Below are 19,027 nucleotides of genomic sequence, written 5' to 3' on the forward strand. Positions count from 1 at the left end.
TCAGAAATGCACAGAAAGGTCAGACATGCTATGCTACCTTTAAATTCTGGTTTCTATAAATGGTCACAGGAAAATGAGAACAATTTTTTCCTATAAATACAATCTCCATTCTACAAATATACTGTTCAGTGCTAATCACTATTATTTTATTGGGAGAAATAAAGACAGATAGTTCAGCCAGGTGCCAGTGGCTCATGCCTATAATCTTAGCTATTCGGGAGGTTGAGAACTGAAGACTGAGGTTCAAATCCAGCCTGGACAGGAAAGTCTGTGAGACGCTTATCTCCAATTAAATCACAGAAAAAGCTGGAAGTGGTGTTAGGGCTCAAGTGGTAGAGTGCTAGTCTTGAGCCTAGGACAGCACCCAAGCCCAGATTTCAAGTCTCAGGACTGGCACAAAAAAAAAAAAAAAAAGACTAACAGTTCATCAATAATTACTAATTATTACATAGCATACTTTTTGCACTAGTAATGTGATGGGAGAGAGAGGTGCAAGCACCAGTGGAATAACTAACTCATCTATTAGCACCCAGGTCCAAAACAAAACCATAGTCAAATTCAACCTTCAGGTTTTGAGATTGGTTTATATGTATATACCACATCAGATGCCATTAAATGATATTTAAAGTTATAATGCAAAATAAAAAAGAATCCTTTTGGGCTGGGAAGTTGGCTCAGTGGTAGAGTGCTTGCCTTGCATGCCAGAGGCCCTGGGTTCGATTCCTCAGCACCACATAAGCAAAAAGAAAAAAGCCGGAAGTGGCGCTGTGGCTCAAGTGGTAGAGCACTAGCCTTGAGCTGAAGAGCTGAGGAACAGAGTTCAGGCCCCACGACCGGACCCAAAAAAAAAAAAATCCTTTTACTTTAAAGCTATTATAAAATAAAAATTTTAAAAACTTCCTTTGTCATGTTATCTTTAAAAATTAATTGCTGTTTATACTTCATTACTACCATTTATTTTGTCATTATTTAACCCTTTACCCTTCAACAGCTGCCCAATTTCCTAACTCTCCTTCATTAATGGACTTTTTGCTATCACTTAATAAACATGTAAGCACTTATTACATAACTTCCATTAAGCCAGTTATTTTTATACAGTCATTTGAGTCCATGAAACTTTTCACTAAAAAATTAGCTTCACTTATAAAATAACGAAGTAAATGAAGCCAATTTTTAGTTCCCAGGCCAAGATTTTATCTAACTGCCATTATTTCAGATAGACTATGAAGATATATTACTTAATCAGACCATTAAATTTCCTGATTAGTAATAAACACTGTAGGTTTGCTGCACTCTTTGATAAATTTAAGGCAGCTCCTACATATAACCTAGCTATGACCTTCAAAACTTTCCAAATACAATCTTCCTAGCTTCCTTAACTGTTCCACCTTAAATTCTTTAAAAAGACTCTTGTTATTGTTTCACTTCCTACTACTCATTAGGCATTGGCAGATGTTCAAAACAATGAGCCAATCAAGTTAGAACAGCACAACAATGCTTAGTACTTCAACTTGGATATAAACCAAGTACCACTTGGATGATTACATCACCACCCCTGAGGAACAGAGCTGGTTAAGACTTCCAAGCTAAATTAATTTTTACACTTTTTCACCAATATAGAAAGTTTTTTCACCCTAACCAGCAGAGCTGTGTTCATATATTAGTAAGTATGACCTTTAAATACAATTGTACAAAACATTTGAAAAGCACATTAGACAAGAATTCTATATAACTACAATATGTACATGAATAAAGACATGTGTTTGTAGCAATGCAAGTATTTTATTTTTTAAAAGTTAGTTATATAGGAAAGGGAGCTATATTATGATTAAGATTTTATAGGACAAGCCGGGCGCTGGTGGCTCACGCCTGTAATCCTAGCTACTCAGGAGGCTGAGATCTGAGGATCGCGGTTCAAAGCCAGCCCGGGCAGGAAAGACCATGAGACTCCTATCTCCAATAAACCACCAGAAAACCGGAAGTGGCGCTGTAGCTCAAGTGGTAGAGCCCTTGCCTTGAGCTGAGGGACAGCGCCTAGGCCCAGAGTTCAAGCCCCACGACCGACAAAAAAAAAAAAAAAAAAAAAAGATTTTATAGGACAGCTCAATAGTCTCTGAAACATCAAGTAGATAAAGACATTAATAAAATGAGAATATAAGTATAAAAGTGAATGTCACAAAAGACACAGGAAAAACAAGTCTGGCTTTGCTATTACATTACACTCATACAAACAACTAAAACTGTTTACAAGAAGGAAAAGGATTAATGTGATCAGAAATAACAGATTGAATAAATTCTCCACTTGAATGTTAAGGCATGAAATTAAAACACAGAACTTAAGTGTTCAAGGGATGTTTACTCACTGTTACCAAACCACTCTCCTCCCTATGTTCTTCATATCCTAATAAATAATTGTTTTTACAAATCCTTAAAAAAAAAAAGGAAAAGGAACTATTTCATAAGTTTTTACCTTCTTTCCAGTTATGAATTCCTTCTCAGTTTGTGTTATAATCTTTACATTTTTCTCCAAAAGTTACATATTTTTAATTTTTTTCTTATCAAACTGATGCACTAATACACAATTAAGACAACAAACAATTTTTTTTTGGCCGTTGTGGGGCTTGAACTCTGGGCCTGGACACTGTCCCTAGGCTCTTCAGCTCAAGGTGAGGCTCTACCACTTGAGCCACAACACCATTTCCAGTTTTCTGGTGGTTAATTGGAGATAAGAGTCTCACAGTTTCCTGCCCTGGCGGGCTTTGAACCACAATCCTCAGATCTCAGCCTCCTGAGTAGCTAGGATTACAGGCGTGAACCATTGGCGCCTGGTGACAATAAACTTTTTTAAAGTAAGAAAAATTTTGAGAAAAGGATTATTGGGTTAATAATGATTCACAAAGTATTGGCTAAATGGGAAATGCATGAAAAAATGTTGGACAGTTAACAACTCCACATGTAAATTTATAAACACTACAATGGAAATAAAGTAACTAAGAGTCTTATTCTATCTCAACAATTTAAACTCAAAACTACTTACTTTCTCTGTCCTCTTTGCTTTCGTGGAGCAGAATTTTGCGTTTTCTCACAGGTCCCACTGCTGTTGTCATCAATGTCCTTGGTAGGAGGGTGGTTTTTCCAAGGTAAAACAAGTCCTGGTGTGACTCTAAATTGTTTTAAGTCCCCTTGTCCTAAGGAACTTTTCTCCCCACAGTAACAAAAGGCGCAGAGCTGTTCACTAGAAAACATTAAAAAAAAAAAAAAAAAAAAGAAAAGAAAAGGAAGAAAAGTCTCTTTATGCATCAACTTTCAGTAACCAACTCTAGATACTTCTGCTTAAAAATTATGTTCATTTTTATAATCTATTCTGTGATTATATCATAAGAAAAGTGAACTTGAATTAACAACTATACACCTGCAATTCTCCTTTTCAAGCATATTACATAACATTCCAGAAGGAGACAAAAACTGGGTAAAATATTAGTATTATTTATTGAGATGGGGAAGACAGGGAAGGAAGCAGGTGTGGGGCAGTGGTAGAAGCAGAATCTAGTTTAGGGTATGACTTCCACAAAGACATGTCAAGCTGACAGACACAGGAGTCTGGAGTTTAGGGAAAAACCAGCACTGTACATGCAAATGCATGTGTGGCTCATACGGTCACATGTAAGACATACAGCTGTCAGGCTGGACAAACCTTCCCCCAAGGGAGGGGAGCACCAAAAAGTAGAAAAGGTAAAGAAAAAGTATTGAAGACTCTAACATTATAAAGAAATGTCTTCACAGAATCCAGCAAAAGACAGAAAGATGTACCAAAAGTGAGACAAAACAAAACAAAAAAGAAAAGAAAAACTTCAAGAAAATTCAAGTACCAAAAAAAAAAAAAATCAATAATTTAAGTTTTGTACATTGCCTTAAAATAGGGCCTAAAAAATACAAAACTTCAAAGCTGAAGCTGAACACTGATAGGTTACAATGTCCTGTATTTTTTTTTTTTCAGAATGGGAACAAGACACCAACGGTTCACACCTGTAATCCTGAGATCTGAGGATCGCAGTTCGAAGCTAGCCTGGGCAGGAAGTTCTGTGAGACTCTTATCTCAAAAGCTGTGAAATAAGCTGTGGCTCAAGTGATAGAGGGCTATCCTTGAGCAAAGAAAAGCTCAGGGACAACATGCAATCCCTGAGTTCAAGTCCCAGGACCAAAAGAAAAAAAAAGAAGGAGGAGGAGGAAGAAGAGGAAGAGGAAAATAAGTAAAAGGAAGAAGGAGGAGGAGGAAGAAGATGGTAGAAAGAAAACATGATCAAAATATGTAAGATGAAAGTATGAAAATGTCATAACAAAACCCACTATTCTACAAATTAATATTAAGAAAAACGACTGGGGAGAAAATAAGGAAAAAGAGTATAAATTTAAGCACCTAGGGAAGTATCAAAATGTCATTCTAAGGGAGGTGCTCAGAGTCATTTCTTGGGCCAGGACAGCATAATGCTGACATCCCAGCCTACTGTACAATCACCAAGGTCCAGAGTCATCTTGTACCCCCAATGACATACACAGGTGTAAGCCTCAGATTTAAAATGACTAAACAATAAAACTCTACCTGCACTGAAATCCTAAACCCATCTCCCAGAACTTTCTCTGCATTCAAATTACTGCCTATTTTTCTGTCAATAATCTCCAATCCAGCTCTATTCGTATTCTAACCTGATTTTAGCTTCCACACCAACAGAGACCAGGGAGTTAGCAGATTCCTCAGACACAGATCGCCGGAGAGCTGGGGCTGGCTGCTTGCTGTTTTCCACCTCTGCTTCAGCATCCTCTTCTGCAGACTGTTCTTTGACTTCTGCTTCACAGTAAACAAGAGGATATAGAGTCATTTATGCATTTATGTCCATCATTGGTATTGTTATCTATAATGCATACAACAGTATTGGAAAAAAGAAACAAGAAATGACAATACTTCACAAATGTAGGAAGAGTTTGCATATATAATAGAACTATGTATATTTGCTTCCACAAAACTATAATTAAAATAATGTAAAACACTGTATAAATTTCCTTGTACAATTTTATTTTTCCAAGCACAACTGACTAAAAATTCTCAGCCTAGTTTGTACTGCTTACAACCTTATTTTCAAAATCATAGTATTTGATTTAGTGATTTGTTTTTTAACATTGCTTCATATTTTATAAACTGAAGTTACCATTAATTTAAAACACTTCATTATGAAGTTTAGTTATTAGTCATTCTAAAAGCTAAATAGTTGTAAAAATCAGTCCTTGCTTCTACTGCCCTTTACAATCCTCCTCAGGGCTGTAACCCTAAAAGCCCTACACATACCTTCTCAGAAGGCAACCTCTACACCTAACATTCTCTTCAAACAAAAATGGTATATTCCCCTGTCTTTCACACTGTTACCTGAATAAAGGGACACTACCTCTCTTTCTCCATCACTGCTTCTAATGCAATTCATGTTCTTGGCTGGAACATGGATTTTTCTCAACTGGAAATATATTTACACCTTTCTGTATCTTCCCAATAAAAATCTTAAAAATTCTTCAAGCTGCTCTTCTCCATCTTCCTATCTTTTATCATCAACTTCATGAAATGGCGCTTGTGAGCAACCAAATTCTATAGCCTTCCTCCTTTCTCTAGAAACACACCCATCCTACTTAGCAATTGTTCTCATCAATACCCACAAATGGCAACATAACTAATAACAATCCAGGAGCTTCAAAAACCCTGAAAATTCACTTCAAGTCAGAACTGTTTCTTCCTTAGGGAAAGGCTCTTCTATTTCTGTTTAAAAGTGAATGAAAACAAGACTTGGTGTCATAAGGAACAAGTCTCAGCTATCAAGTTAACCATATACTAATTATTTAATATATACAAAATCATCTGTCTTTTACTGTTATAAAACTACCATAGTCTTCATAAGATTGCTAATGAAGATTAAATGCCTAAAATCTCTCATCTGATTTTTTTTAAATCCCTAAATTCAAGTACAGCCTATACATATCCTTCATGTTTTTCCTTGAAGAACTTGTCAACCAGGTTCCAACAACCTTCCTAGACTGTGTATCTACTCCTTCCAGACTTGGCTGGGCATAGGGCTTGCAGCACCCAGGGCCTAGACACTGTCCTTGAGCTCTACCACTTGAGGCCTAATCTCCATTCCATTTTTTGTTGGTTAACTGGAATGAAGAGTCTCACGGACTTCCCTGCCCAGGTGGTCTTCAAACCATGCTCCTCAGATCTCAACCTCCAGCACAGCTAGGATTAGAGGTGAGACACCAGCACCAAAAGCCCCATTTTTTTTCACTCCCCCCCCTACCCCCGGGGTCTGTCCTGGTGATTAAACTCAGAGGTGTTCCCTGAGCTTTCTGCTCAAGGCTAGCAGTCTAACACTTTGAGTTACCACTTCACTTCTGGTGGTTCATTGGAGATAAGAGTCTCACCAAGTTTCCTTCCCAGGCTAGCTTTGAACCCTGATCCTCAAACCTCAGCCTCCTGAGTAGCTAGGAGATTCTAGATGTGGGCCACCAACACCCAGCCCAAATCAGTTTTTTTTTAATGCAAAGGAGACACATGGTAGTAGTTCGTGTGATAAATTTCATTGTACACTTGATTTCCTTGCTCTTGTACCAGCACTTCAATTTGACTCCCCTTTGTCATTGTCCTCAAAATTCAAAATAAATTTTAGGAAAGTATTTTGGGGAGACAAAAAAGAACAATTCTCCCAACTACTAATTGTGTAGTCAGAAAAACTACAAATAATTGTGAAGCCTATCAAATAAAACGAATGATCACATGAGGCATCAGATACATGATGGTTTGGGTTGGTTTTAAGAGTTAAAATAGCATGTTTCTTTCCCCTTTCTAAAACTGAAATTGAAAACTTGACCATAAACTTTTTATGGAGCTTATCAATCAAGGTATCCTATTTGTCCCAGAGACAAAGTTGATATAGAAGTACATAGAGTGAAATCTACAAGTATATAAACTTCTATTATAAAATGAATCCTACCGGGCACCAGTGGCTCATGCCTGTAATCCTAGCTACTCAGAAGGCTGAGTTCTGAGGATCGCGGTTTAAAGCCAGCCCTGGCAGGAAAGTCCATGAGACTTATCTACAACTAATCACCAGAAAACTGGAATTGGCACTGTGGCTCAAGTGGTAGAGTGCTTACCTCAAGCTGAAGAGCTGAGGGATAGTGCCCAGGCCCAGAGTTCAAGCCCCACGATGGACCAGAAGAAGAAGAAAGACGGGGAAGAGGAGGAGGAGGAGGAGGAGGAGGAGGAGGAGGAGGAGGAGGAGGAGGAGGAGGAGGAGGAGGAGGAGGAGGAGGAGGAGGAGGAGGAAGAGGAAGAGGAAAAGGAGGAGGAGCAGCAGCAGCAGCAGCAGCAGAAGCAGAAGCAGAAGCAACAGCATCATCATCCTAGGGTAACATCGATCAAGACGTAATGTATTCATAAACTGCTTTGTTGAATGACAACTCCTTTGTACAGCTACTTAATATGTATTTTTGAAAAATGAAAAGGGATCTTTAAAAAAATCTACAGATTTCACATTAAAATTTTTAATTTCTATACGACAAAAGATCCCAAGACCAAAATGAATGTGTCACAATGAGAAAATGTATGCAATTTCTATCACACCAAAAAGAGTACCCAAATCCACAATATGTGAAGATACAGATATAAGACAAACCACATAGTCTCAAAGACCAAGGACAAAAATCCATACTCTCTCCTTTTCAAGTTTCAAGAGGTCATGCTTCTGGCCTTAGTCACACACATTTTCCAGCCTTCTTTGCAGCCATGCATGGCAAGTCCATGCCGATAGAACTGCTCAGAAGTGACTATGCCTCAGTCTCCTGAAAGGAAGTGATCTGCTCCTGGCTAATGTGAGTCCATCTTTCCTACATCCTGGAATGGACAAAACAGCCATGGAGCAGTATTGCCAATGAGGCAGTACTCCAGAGAAACAAGATGCCAGAAACCTGGTCACCAGCGAGCCCCTGTAGCTAACAGCCTCATTGATCATAAGCTACCACTGAAATTACAGTGTGAGAAAAATTTAGTCTTATGTATGTCATCATTGTGTCTTGAAATCTGTCACAGCAGAGCCACTCATTAGTCAACACAAAAGTGGAGAACTTAAGAACTATCTTAAGTAGCTTGTCAATCAAGCCATGAGACACTGACACTGAAACTTAAAAATTAAGTGACACTTTTCATGCTACATAAGGACTTAATATAATAGTGATCTGCAATAATTTGGAAAACAGACTGTATGTACAAAGCCTGTAGCTCTAGGGAAATCACAGGTTATTCTGTGTTGCCTGCTCTTTAGAGCTTTTACTACCAACCACTGAAAGAAATCAAGTTCTGCTGGAGAGCCATCTCTGCCAGGTTGTTATTCAAAATATTATTAAATGACCATATATAAAAATGCTATTGTAGGGCTGGGAAGGTAGCTCAGTGGTAGAGGGCTTGCCTTGCATGCATGAGGCCCTGGGTTCAATTCCTCAGTACCACATAAGCAGAAAAAGCCAGAAGTGGCACTGTGGCTCAAGTGGTAGAATGCTAGCCTTGAGCAGAAGAGCCCAGGGACAGCACCCAGGCCCAGAGTTCAAGCCCCACAACCGGCAAAAAAAAAAAAAAGCTATTGTAGAAACAATTTATTTCTACTTAGAGAAGCCCAGAACATATGTGGGAATATATTTTTTGTGCTGTTTTTAACACTAAGGAATAACAAGTAGACGAGAGAGGAAAGGGATTAAGAATGGGGCCTAAACATTCACACACACAGTGAGACCAAAGGAATACTCCTAGGAAAGGAACAGAAAGGTACAATGCCGATGTGCATGTGATCATACAAAATAGAATTTATCAAAATGAACTCCAGGAAATGCAAACTGGAGGTTTTCTTCATTTTTGCTGTTTTTTGCTTTCTTTCCTCTTTGTTCTATATGTTCATTTATATGCCTTTGGGAGGGGAGGGTAAGGATGCACAGAAATGGAAGGACAAAAAGTGAGCAAATGCAGCCATGGTCACTCGCTAGACACTGTTAAACTATACAACTTGTGAGTGGGGAGGGGAGGGAAAAACTGGGAGAGAGGGAGGGAAGGGGTGACATTGTTCAAAAAGAATTGTACTCTTTACCTGATTTATGTAAGTAACACTTCTGTACATCAGCCTTATAATAACAATCAAAAAATTTAAAAAAAAACCTGATTGGGGCCTCAGGCACTTACAGACAGAAAGCCAAGAGGGATTCACTGCTGGGAACACCATTACATTCCGTGAGACACTTCTGATACACACCTCTGTTCATCCCAAGCTGCTCCCTGCAGTGATGCTGCTGCCTACCACTTACAATGCCTAAGCAAACTTTTCTTCTGGAAAACTATAAAATAGTACGAGCTGGTACCTTTTATGTGCCTCCTGCCCCAACTCAGCAAGAGAAGGAAAATACCTAGTACTTCTAATGATTTTTAGAAAGTGCTAACAGTTAAAACTAAGGAGAAACAAAGAATGAGAGTGTTTATTTCTGTCTCTCTACACAGAGACAGAAAGAAATGGCAATGGTAAACACATTAATGGTAGGTTAGTTGTTTTTCAGGAACATAATCTTTTACAATCAGATGTTTGTTTTTTGGTTTTTGGGTTTTTTTTTGGGGTGGGGGGGGAGGGAGTGTCATGGTGCTTGAACTCAGGAACTGGGCACTCTCCATGAGCTTTTTCTGCTCAAAGCTAGTGCTCTACCCTGAGCCACAATGCCACTTCTGGTTTGCTAATGGTTTGTTGGTAATAATGAGTTTCATGGCCTTTCCTGCCTGAGCTAGTTTTGAACCTTGATCTTGATCCTCAAATTTCAGCCTCCTCAGTAGCTAGGATTACAGGTATGAGCCACTGAAGCCTAGCTTACTTCTGTATTTAATCTACATTAAAAAGTGAGGTTTCCTAATTTGAAAAAATCCAATTATCATTTTATTTGATTGATTTTACTTACTACTTATTTACTAAAAAAAAAATGGGAGTTCAAACCACTTTGGATTCCAGGATTGTGGCAAAGCTGGCTTTGAGAGTCCATCCTGTTCTACTTTTTCCACTACTAATGATACTAGTTGTACTCATGTTCCTAACCTAGCTCTGTTAAAGAAACAAAGATTGATGAACTTTGGTTTTATTTCTAGCTTGTACTTTTACTTTTTAAAACTTTTTATTGCTGGGCTGGGAAGGTGGCTCAGTGGTAGAGTGCTTGCCTTGCATGCTCGAGGCCCTGGGTTCGATTCCTCAGCACCACATAAGCAAAAAGAAAAAAGCTGGAAGTGGCACTGTGACTCAAGAGGTAGAATGCTAGCCTTGAGCTGAAGAGCTGAGGGACAGTGCCCAGGCCCAGAGTTCAGGCCCCACGACTGGACCCAAAAAAAAAAAAAAAAAATGTATTGCTATTATAAAGTTGATGTGCAGAGGGGTTACAGTTACATAAGCCAGGTAATGACTACAATTCTTTTTGACAATGTCACCCTTCCCTTGCTCTCTTTTCTCAGTTTTTCCCTCCCATCCTTACTGACAAGTTGTACAGTTCATTCTGAACATAGTGTCTAATGAGTACCATTGCTGCATTTGTTCACCCTTTTCCCTCCATTTCTGTGACCCCTTGCCCTCCCAAAGACAATGAACAAACAAGAAAAAGGAAAAAGAAAATAAAAACAAGGGAAAAAACACTTGGTGCCATTTCCTGGAGTTCATTTGGATAAATATTCTATGATCAGAAGCACACTTGAGAAGGCATTTTCCTGAGATGGATTCAGTATGATAGCGTGTGTTACTGCATTGGGTGAGCTATGTGATTTACCTCATCCTTCTGAATTGGGACAGTAGTCCTGAAGATGGAGAGAGGTTTCTGCAGCTTCTTGGCCATATAGTCTGGGAGAAATCTGTAGTTACTGGGTCTTGCAAAGAAAGATCATGTGGTGCTTAATGATGTTTAGCTGGATCTATGTTTATTAACTGTGTTTTAAAAAATTTACCTCATTACTATTACAAAGGTGATATACAGAGAGACTACAGTTACGTGTCAGGTAATCAGCACATTTCCTTTTGTACAGCATTATTCCTTCCCTGTCTTCCAGTATCTCCCTCTCATCTCCACCCATGAGCTGTCTAGTTCACTTTCAACAGTGTCAAGTGAGGATCACTGCTGTACTTTTTCCTTTTTCCCCTCAAGATCTGCCCTACCCGCTCCCTCCCCCCCCCAAAAAAAACAGACACACAAATGAACCATGTAGAAAGGAAACAGAAACAACAAAAAGAGACCTTTTGTTTCCATATCTTGGCGTTTGTTTTGAGATATATTTGTAATGCTATATAAAGAGGCACAGAGGCATTGTGCCTGTGTTTTTCCCGAGTATCCTCTTTTGGTTTCACTATGTGTGAGTGTCTAGAATCCTGTGTAATTTATCATATTCCACTGTGTTTAAGATCTAACTTCCACAAATAAGAGAAAGTGTTGTTTGTCTCTCTGGACTTGACATGCCTCACTTAACATGATTTGTTCCAGATCCATCCATTTCCCTGCAAATGACATAATATTATTCTTCCTAATGGCTATATAAAATTCCATTGTGTATAGGTACCATATTTTTCGGATCCCCTCATCTATTATAGGACATCTGGGTTATTCCCATATCTTGACTATTGTAATTAGTGTGGCAATGAACATGGATGTGCAGGTTCTTTGTGGTATCCTGGCTTGTGATGCTCTGCGTAGATGCCCTATGGCTGGGTTGTAGGAGAGGTCTATGTTTAATTTTTTGAGGAACCTCCAGACTGCTATCCAGAGAGACTATACTAGTTTACATTTTCACCAACATGCAATAGGATTCTTTTGTCCCCACATCCCTGCCAGCATTTCTTGTTGTTAGAATTCACAATGTTGGCCATTCTAAGATTGTGAGGTTGTATCACAGGGATGTTTTGATTTGCATTTCCCCTTGATGGCCAGTGAGAGGAACATTTCCTCATGTTTCTTTGCCATTCTTACTTCTTCTGAGAAGTCTCTCCTTAGCTCCTTTGCCCATTTAGTGATTGGTTTATTAGCTTTGGGAGGGGTTTGTTTCTTGAGCTCCACATATATTTTGGATATTAGGCCTTTGTCTGATGTATTGCTGGTAAAGATTTCCTCCCAGCCTGCTGTCTTTCTAGTTTAGTAACGATGTCCTTAGGTGTACAGAAGCTTTTTATTTTGATGTAATCCTACTTGTCAAGTCTCGCCCTTATTTGTTATGCCCTGGGACTCTTTTCAGAAAGTTTCTACCTATACCCATGACTACATTTTTATTCCTTAAACTAGTAAGAAAAAAAATCTTGTACTTCTTCCTAAGAGACAGCAGTTCCCATAACACACAAAAGAAAAAATAAAAGCTACCTTTAAGTATACTAAACTATAGATAATAATAGAAGCTATCTTTAAATCCCGACAATTTGATCAACAAGTTAGACCTTACTGGATAAATAGGCTAGTGCTTATGTCTCTCCCTCTTCTCCTAGCCTTAGTCTTCAAAACACAGTCACACTTTGGCAGAAAAACGTGATAAAGACTGAGGTAGCTGAAAATGATGTCACCCAGGGATGGAGATGTCATGCAGAGGTGCTCTGGAGGAAGGACTTGTGATAACCTATGCTATCAGTCATCTACAGATCCGAGCTAAATATGCAGATAGAAGCAACAGCTAATCCTGCGTCTAGAAAAAGACCCTTCACCCAAGAAAAATAGTCCAGGCTCAGCTCCTCAGCCACTTAGTGAAATGTCTGGCTTTCATGGACACTCCTTGTTCAAATTGCCTGCAGCCAACACCAGTGGAAACTGGAACTGACACGTTTCGCATCTGAAATTCTTCAGTGCAGTTTTTGTTTTGTGTATAAATTACCCAGGGTATCTTCCCCCATACTTAAAACTTAACCTAAATATAAACAATTATTCGTTATCACGAAATGCTCTGAAGTCAGAAAAGTGGAGGCTGCCACAACCCTGGGGGTGGGACCGTGGGTGGAAGTGCACCACCCACTCTTAGTTCTACCCGTGGATCATCTCCAGCCACTAGGTGGCACAAGTGCAGTGGTAACTTACTACTGAAGAACCTAACCATGGCAAGGAAGATCCTAAGAGAATTTAAAAGCAGCATTTGTTCATTTCAAAAACAATATCACTGAGTGACAAGAAAACCTTTCAAGGATATAAAGTGGTTCTAACCTCTGACTTACGTATTTTTATTCTATCCCTCCCTTTATTTAAGAAACAATTCTTAAAGGTGAAAACTGTCTATGCACAGACCCTTACTAACTAAGCAGCTCTATAAAAAGGTTAAACCAAAAAACAGCCAGACGCCAGTGGCTCATGCCTATAATCCTAGCTACTCAGGAGGCTGAGATCTGAGGATCACAGTTCTTTTTTTTTTTTTTTTTTTTTGGGGGGGGGGGGGGGTTCCGGTCGTGGGGCCTGAACTCTGGGCCTGGGCGCTGTCCCTCAGCTCTTCAGCTCAAGGCTAGCACTCTACCACTTGAGCCACAGCGCCACTTCCGGCTTTTTTCTTTTTTCTTATGTGGTGCTGAGGAATGGAACCCAGGGCCTCAGGCATGCAAGGCAAGTGCTCTACCACTGAGCCACCTTCCCAGCCTGAAGCCAGCCTGAGCAGGAAAGGCCAGGAGACTCTTATCTCTAATAAACCACCAGAAAATTGGAAGTGGTGCTGTGGCTCAAGAGGTAGAGCACTAGCAGTGAGCTGAAGAGCTGAGGGACAGCACCCAGACCCAGAGGTCAAACCCCACAATCGATCCTCCCCCACACTCCCAGCAAAAAAAAAAAAAAAAAGTTTAAACCAAAAAACAACAAAAATAATAATAAAGAAAAAAGAATTTAAAAAACAAAAACAATAAAAAATTTAAAAATCAAAGAAAATAAACAAAGTTTAAACCAAAAGTTGGCTGTTGATATAAAGCTAAGGCTGGGGAAAAAAAAGTCTAAGTTCTGAGATTTAATGGTACTCTTCACATCTTAGCTTAGTCATGGGTTCTCAAGGGGACCTGGCAGGTGACTTAACCTCATTTTGACTTCAGTCTGCTCTCGAAAGACAGACAATATACCTACAGTAGGTGACATCATACTTTTAGGATCAAAAACAGATAAAGCATGAAAAGCACTGAGTCTAGAGTACCCATGTGGCTAGTACTCTGATTATCAACACACACTGTTGTTATGTTCTTGCCCACCTCATCTACCTCCTGAGAGTAACAGGAATAGAAAGGACATGTTCTTAGTGTTCCCTGGCTCTGTGCTAAGAAACTAATATCATTACTTCACCCCAACAGAATGCAATACTTTTCATACTTTCTTCACATGAAAACTACAGAAGAAAATATACCTGAAACATTAAATAATCACATGCTTTCCAACCATGCCTTCCTTCTTTCAAACAGCAGAGGTGGAAAGCTGCATTGTGACCCATTGTCCAAGGTGTATGATATGTCTCATTGAGAAATCCACTACATCTGTGTTGGAAAGCCAAATCACTAGCTCCTCATTACAAACTGGTTATTCAACCTTTCCTTACTCACTGAACTCCCTAAATAACCAACACTAAAAATATGAACATAGTCCTCACTTTCACAGAACATGTAAACCAGTAAAAGTGAATGTACAAACTGAAACGCTGATTTAAGTTAACATGTTTACAGGTGACATGAGCTCTTTCTAGTTAACCATAGTAATATGTTACTAAAAATACGTATTACTATTAAAGTTTTTTATGTGGTTTTTTTTTGGGGGGGAAGAGTTGTTCATGGGGGTTAAATTCAGGGCAGGGTGCTATCCCTGAGCTCTTCTACTCAAAACTAGCACTCTACCACTTTGAGCCAAAGCACTGCTTCCCATTTTTGAGTGGTTAATTAGAGATAAGAGGCTCACAGATGTTCCTGCCTGGGCTGGCTTTGAACCGCAATCCTCAGATCTCAGCCTCCTGAGTAGCTAGGATTATAGGTGTGAGCCACTGGTGCCTGGCTAGGATTTTTTTTTTTTTTTTTCAGCACAAAAGGCTTAGGAAAAAGCCTGCATTGGGGATTAGTAGCAAAGTTCAAAGACTCCATCTCAACAGAAAAATCCCAGCTACAGCAGAAACTGAAAATAAGAGGCTAGCTATTTACTTAGCATACCAAGGTAGTCTGGGCAAACAAACGGAGCTTGTATCAAAAGTAACAAGAGTAAAAAACAAAGGCCAGTGGTATAGCTCAAGCGTAGAATGCATGCTTAGCAAACAAGAAACACTACTAAGACCAAAGCTCAGTACCACCACCAAAAAAAAAAGCTCAATATTTATCAAAAGTAAAATTAAAACAATGTTTAAGTCCACTGTTCTTCAGATGTTTTAGTTCCTTTCATTTTCCTATATAATTTTCCAGTTGAATATTGCAATTAAAAGAAACCAAAAATTTTAAACATATACCTTTATCATGTAGTAATTTATATTTATAATGATCACTCTGACACTTTACTGAGGACTTTAAAAAAAAAAGCATTGAGGCAAAGAATGGTGGCTCATGTCTGTAATTCTAGCAACTTGGGGCACAGAGACAGGTGGACAATGATTTGAAGTCAGCCTGAACAAAAACTTAGCAAGACTCCACTTCAACTAGTAAAGGTAAGTATGGTGGTATATACTTGTCAGCCCAGCTACAAAAGCAGAAGAAGAAGATAAAGGTTATGATTGGCCTATGTATATCCAAATAAATTACTAAGCCGGGCGCTGGTGGCTCACGCCTGTAATCCTAGCTACTCAGGAGGCTGAGATCTGAGGATCGCGGTTCAAAGCCAGCCCGGGCAGGAAAGACCGTGAGACTCCTATCTCCAATAAACCACCAGAAAACCGGAAGTGGCGCTGTAGCTCAAGTGGTAGAGCGCTCGCCTTGAGCTGAAGAGCTGAGGGACAGCGCCCAGGCCCAGAGTTCAGGCCCCACGACCGACCAAAAAAAAAAAAATAATAATAAATAAATTACTATAGTAGGGGCCAGGAAGGTGGCTCAGTAGTAGAGTGCTTGCCTAGCATGCATGAAGCCCTGGGTTCGATTCCTCACTACCACATCTTCAGGAAAAGCTGGAAATGATGCTGTGGCTCAAGTGGTAGAGTGCTAGCCTTGAGCAACAAAGAAGCTCAGAAAAAGTGCCCAGGCCCTGAGTTCAAGCCGCAGGACTGGCAAATAAAATAAAGGACTTAGTAGTTAAACATGAAGATGAGTGTCAAGACCCTAATTCAAAAAGCAAGCCCAGAATGGTTGAAAAGTTTAGGCAAAAAGGACTATAGTCAGCCACAGGGGCAGGGCATCTGAAAAACAGCTTTTAAAAAGGCCTGGGGTAAATACTATAGCACCAGAGTGCAGAGCCCTTAGTACATACCTTAGCACCACCACCCTACACCCAGCCCTATCCCCCTCTCCCAAAATCTAACAATGTAAGCATTTTGGTTCATCTAGACCAAGGCAGGTATCCACTGAGCAGCAACAAGTGATCTTTGGTGATGTCTGAAGAGCAGAACTGCACAGCCAAGCTTGTTCTGAACTGCTGTCCAATAAAAACCATGAGTATGTTTGTTTTAGGCCATTATTTTAGGGGTTGACTGGCTATGTAGCAAACAGTAACTTAATTGAGAAACAAAGATCAATTTTTTATAAATATGCTTCTAACATCTCCTCACTCTAGGATCCAAAATTTCAAAGTACTAATTCAAACACTGGTATCAGCCATGACATGAATAGTGCCCAGGAGGGCTTTGCTCCAGTCCACACATGACCCTGGGTTCCAATCCACCATTCACCACATGGTCCTCCAGAGGCCAGCAAACTAATCTTACCAGGCAACCAAGGGAGAGTGCCTGAACTTTCTGGCAGATAGCAACACTATGCTACCATAACTAGATATAAAACACACTAAAAATTAGTGGGAGAAGTACCATAATAAAAAACTGATCATGCAAAAAAGAAATGTCAATTCTAAACTTCCATAGCAAACATGGTGGGAAGGGGAAGGAAGGGAGGGAGGGAGGGAGGGAGGGAGGGAGGGAGGGAGGGAGGGAGGGAGGGAGGGAGGGAGGGAGGGAGGGAGGGAGGGAATTCAAATCTCTAAGCTACATATACTACTATAATCTGGTCTCAATTAATAGTTGCACTCCAACTGTATAATGGTTTGAGACTGTGATGATCATTGAATTTCTTTTCTTTTCTTTTTTTGCTAATCCTGGGGCTTAAATTCAGGGCCGGGCACTGTACCTGAGCTTCTTATGCTCAAGGCTAGCACTCTACCACTAGAGCTACAGTGCCACTTCTGGCTTTTTCTGTGTGTGTGGTACTGAGGAATCGAACCCAGAGCTTCATGCATTCTAGGCAAGCACTCTACCACTAAGCCATATTCCCAGCCCTGATCATTGAAATTTCTTTCTTGAAAATGAAGAAATACACAGGGTGTTAAGACAAACATACATACTTTAAAATCATGCATATAACCATTCATTAAATCATTAATGGACCAAAAAGTAACTGAATTAAAGTGATATGTATATATATTGATATTGATACTGATGTATATATGAAAAACTTTTGAAGAACAATTTATATATCTTATTAGAGGAAGAAGACTCCCATCTTATCTGTGAGTTAAAAATCACCACAAAATAAGAACCAATGGTCCTTATGTAAAAGTGAACATAAGCAGACCAGAAAATAATCTAAGGTAGTATGATACTACAGTGTGGATCTGGAATGTCCCCTCAAAAGTTCATGTGTTAAAGGTTTGGTCCAAGCCTATGCTCACTGTTAGGAAGTGGTGAGGTCTGCCTAGTGAGAAGTTAGGTTATTAGTGGCATGCCCTTGCAGCGGGTAACCAGACACAGCCCCTTCCTCCCTTTTGCTTCCCAGCCTCCTCTGACACACTCATTCCATGATGCACACAGGACCAAAGGCAACAAAGACTTATTTTCCAATTAGCCAGCAAACAGCTAGAAGGGGAGCTGTGGCTCAAATGATAGAGCACTAACCTGGAGCAAAAGGAAACTAAGGGATAGTGACTAGGCCCTGCCCAACACACACACACACACACACACACACACACACACACACACACACACACACACACACACACACACACACACACACACACACACACACACACACACACACACACACACACACACACACACACACACACACGAGAATGGAATGGAGAAAGGATAGATAATAGTTACAAGGATGCAGGTAGATAACAGGAGGTCAAATAACTCCTAATGCACTAGAACAAAATAGGCTAACTATAGTTAACAACAAATAATTAAATATTTCAAAATAATTGATGAGAGTTTAAATGGGCATATATGTGAGGTGGTAGATATGTCAGTTACCCTGATCTTACCAAACAGTGTGCATAGATTACAATGTCATATTGAATTCAATAAATATATATGTAGACTTACTATATGTCCATTAAAAGATGAAATAATAAACAGCACTAATGAATATAAATTTTAAAATAATGCCTATAGGAAAGAGTGAGAGAAGAGGTGACACTGTCCAAAAAAGAAATGTATTCAGCCAGGCACTGGTGGCTCACATCTGTAATCCTAGTTACTCATGAGGCTGAGATCTGAGAACTGCGGTTAAAGCCAACCCCCCATGCAAGAAAGTATATGAGACTCTTGGCTCCAACTAACCACCCAAAATCCAGTAGAGCTGAACCTTAAGTGAAAGAACTCAGGGACAGAACTCAGGCTCTGAGTTTAAGCTCACAACCAACAAAAAAGAAAAAGAAAAAGAACTCATTATCTGACTAGCAAAACTATACTCCTTCTGTATATCACCTTTATAATAACAATTTTTTAAATAATAACACCTATGATAAAGTGTTACAGGTGATGTGGAAGTACCATTATGAACTCATATTCAATATTGTACAGTTACCCTACTGAATTATTAGTGTT

The 19,027-nt window shown here is 39.5% G+C and overlaps 1 protein-coding gene across 11 annotated transcripts in view; it reads right to left on the reverse strand.

The window, feature by feature from the left end:
* Kmt2c (lysine methyltransferase 2C) overlaps positions 1-19,027 on the reverse strand; it is a 237,609-nt gene that overhangs the window by 157,766 nt on the left and 60,816 nt on the right. For 8 of the 11 annotated variants that reach the window (XM_069997135.1, XM_069997140.1, XM_069997139.1 and 5 more), the window contains exons 3-4: positions 4,705-4,846; positions 3,038-3,235 (exon numbers count right to left, since the gene is read on the reverse strand). In XM_069997135.1, the coding sequence (XP_069853236.1) occupies positions 3,038-3,235; positions 4,705-4,846 (340 nt within the window). The remainder of the gene's footprint in view (positions 1-3,037; positions 3,236-4,704; positions 4,847-19,027) is intronic. The other 3 variants (XM_069997142.1, XM_069997141.1, XM_069997133.1) reach the window with 1 other exon arrangement.

The sequence above is a fragment of the Dipodomys merriami genome, unplaced genomic scaffold (assembly GCF_024711535.1).
Source record: "Dipodomys merriami isolate MVZ:Mamm:240054 unplaced genomic scaffold, mDipMer1.0.p SCAF_5, whole genome shotgun sequence".
NCBI classification, from domain to species: domain Eukaryota; kingdom Metazoa; phylum Chordata; class Mammalia; order Rodentia; family Heteromyidae; genus Dipodomys; species Dipodomys merriami.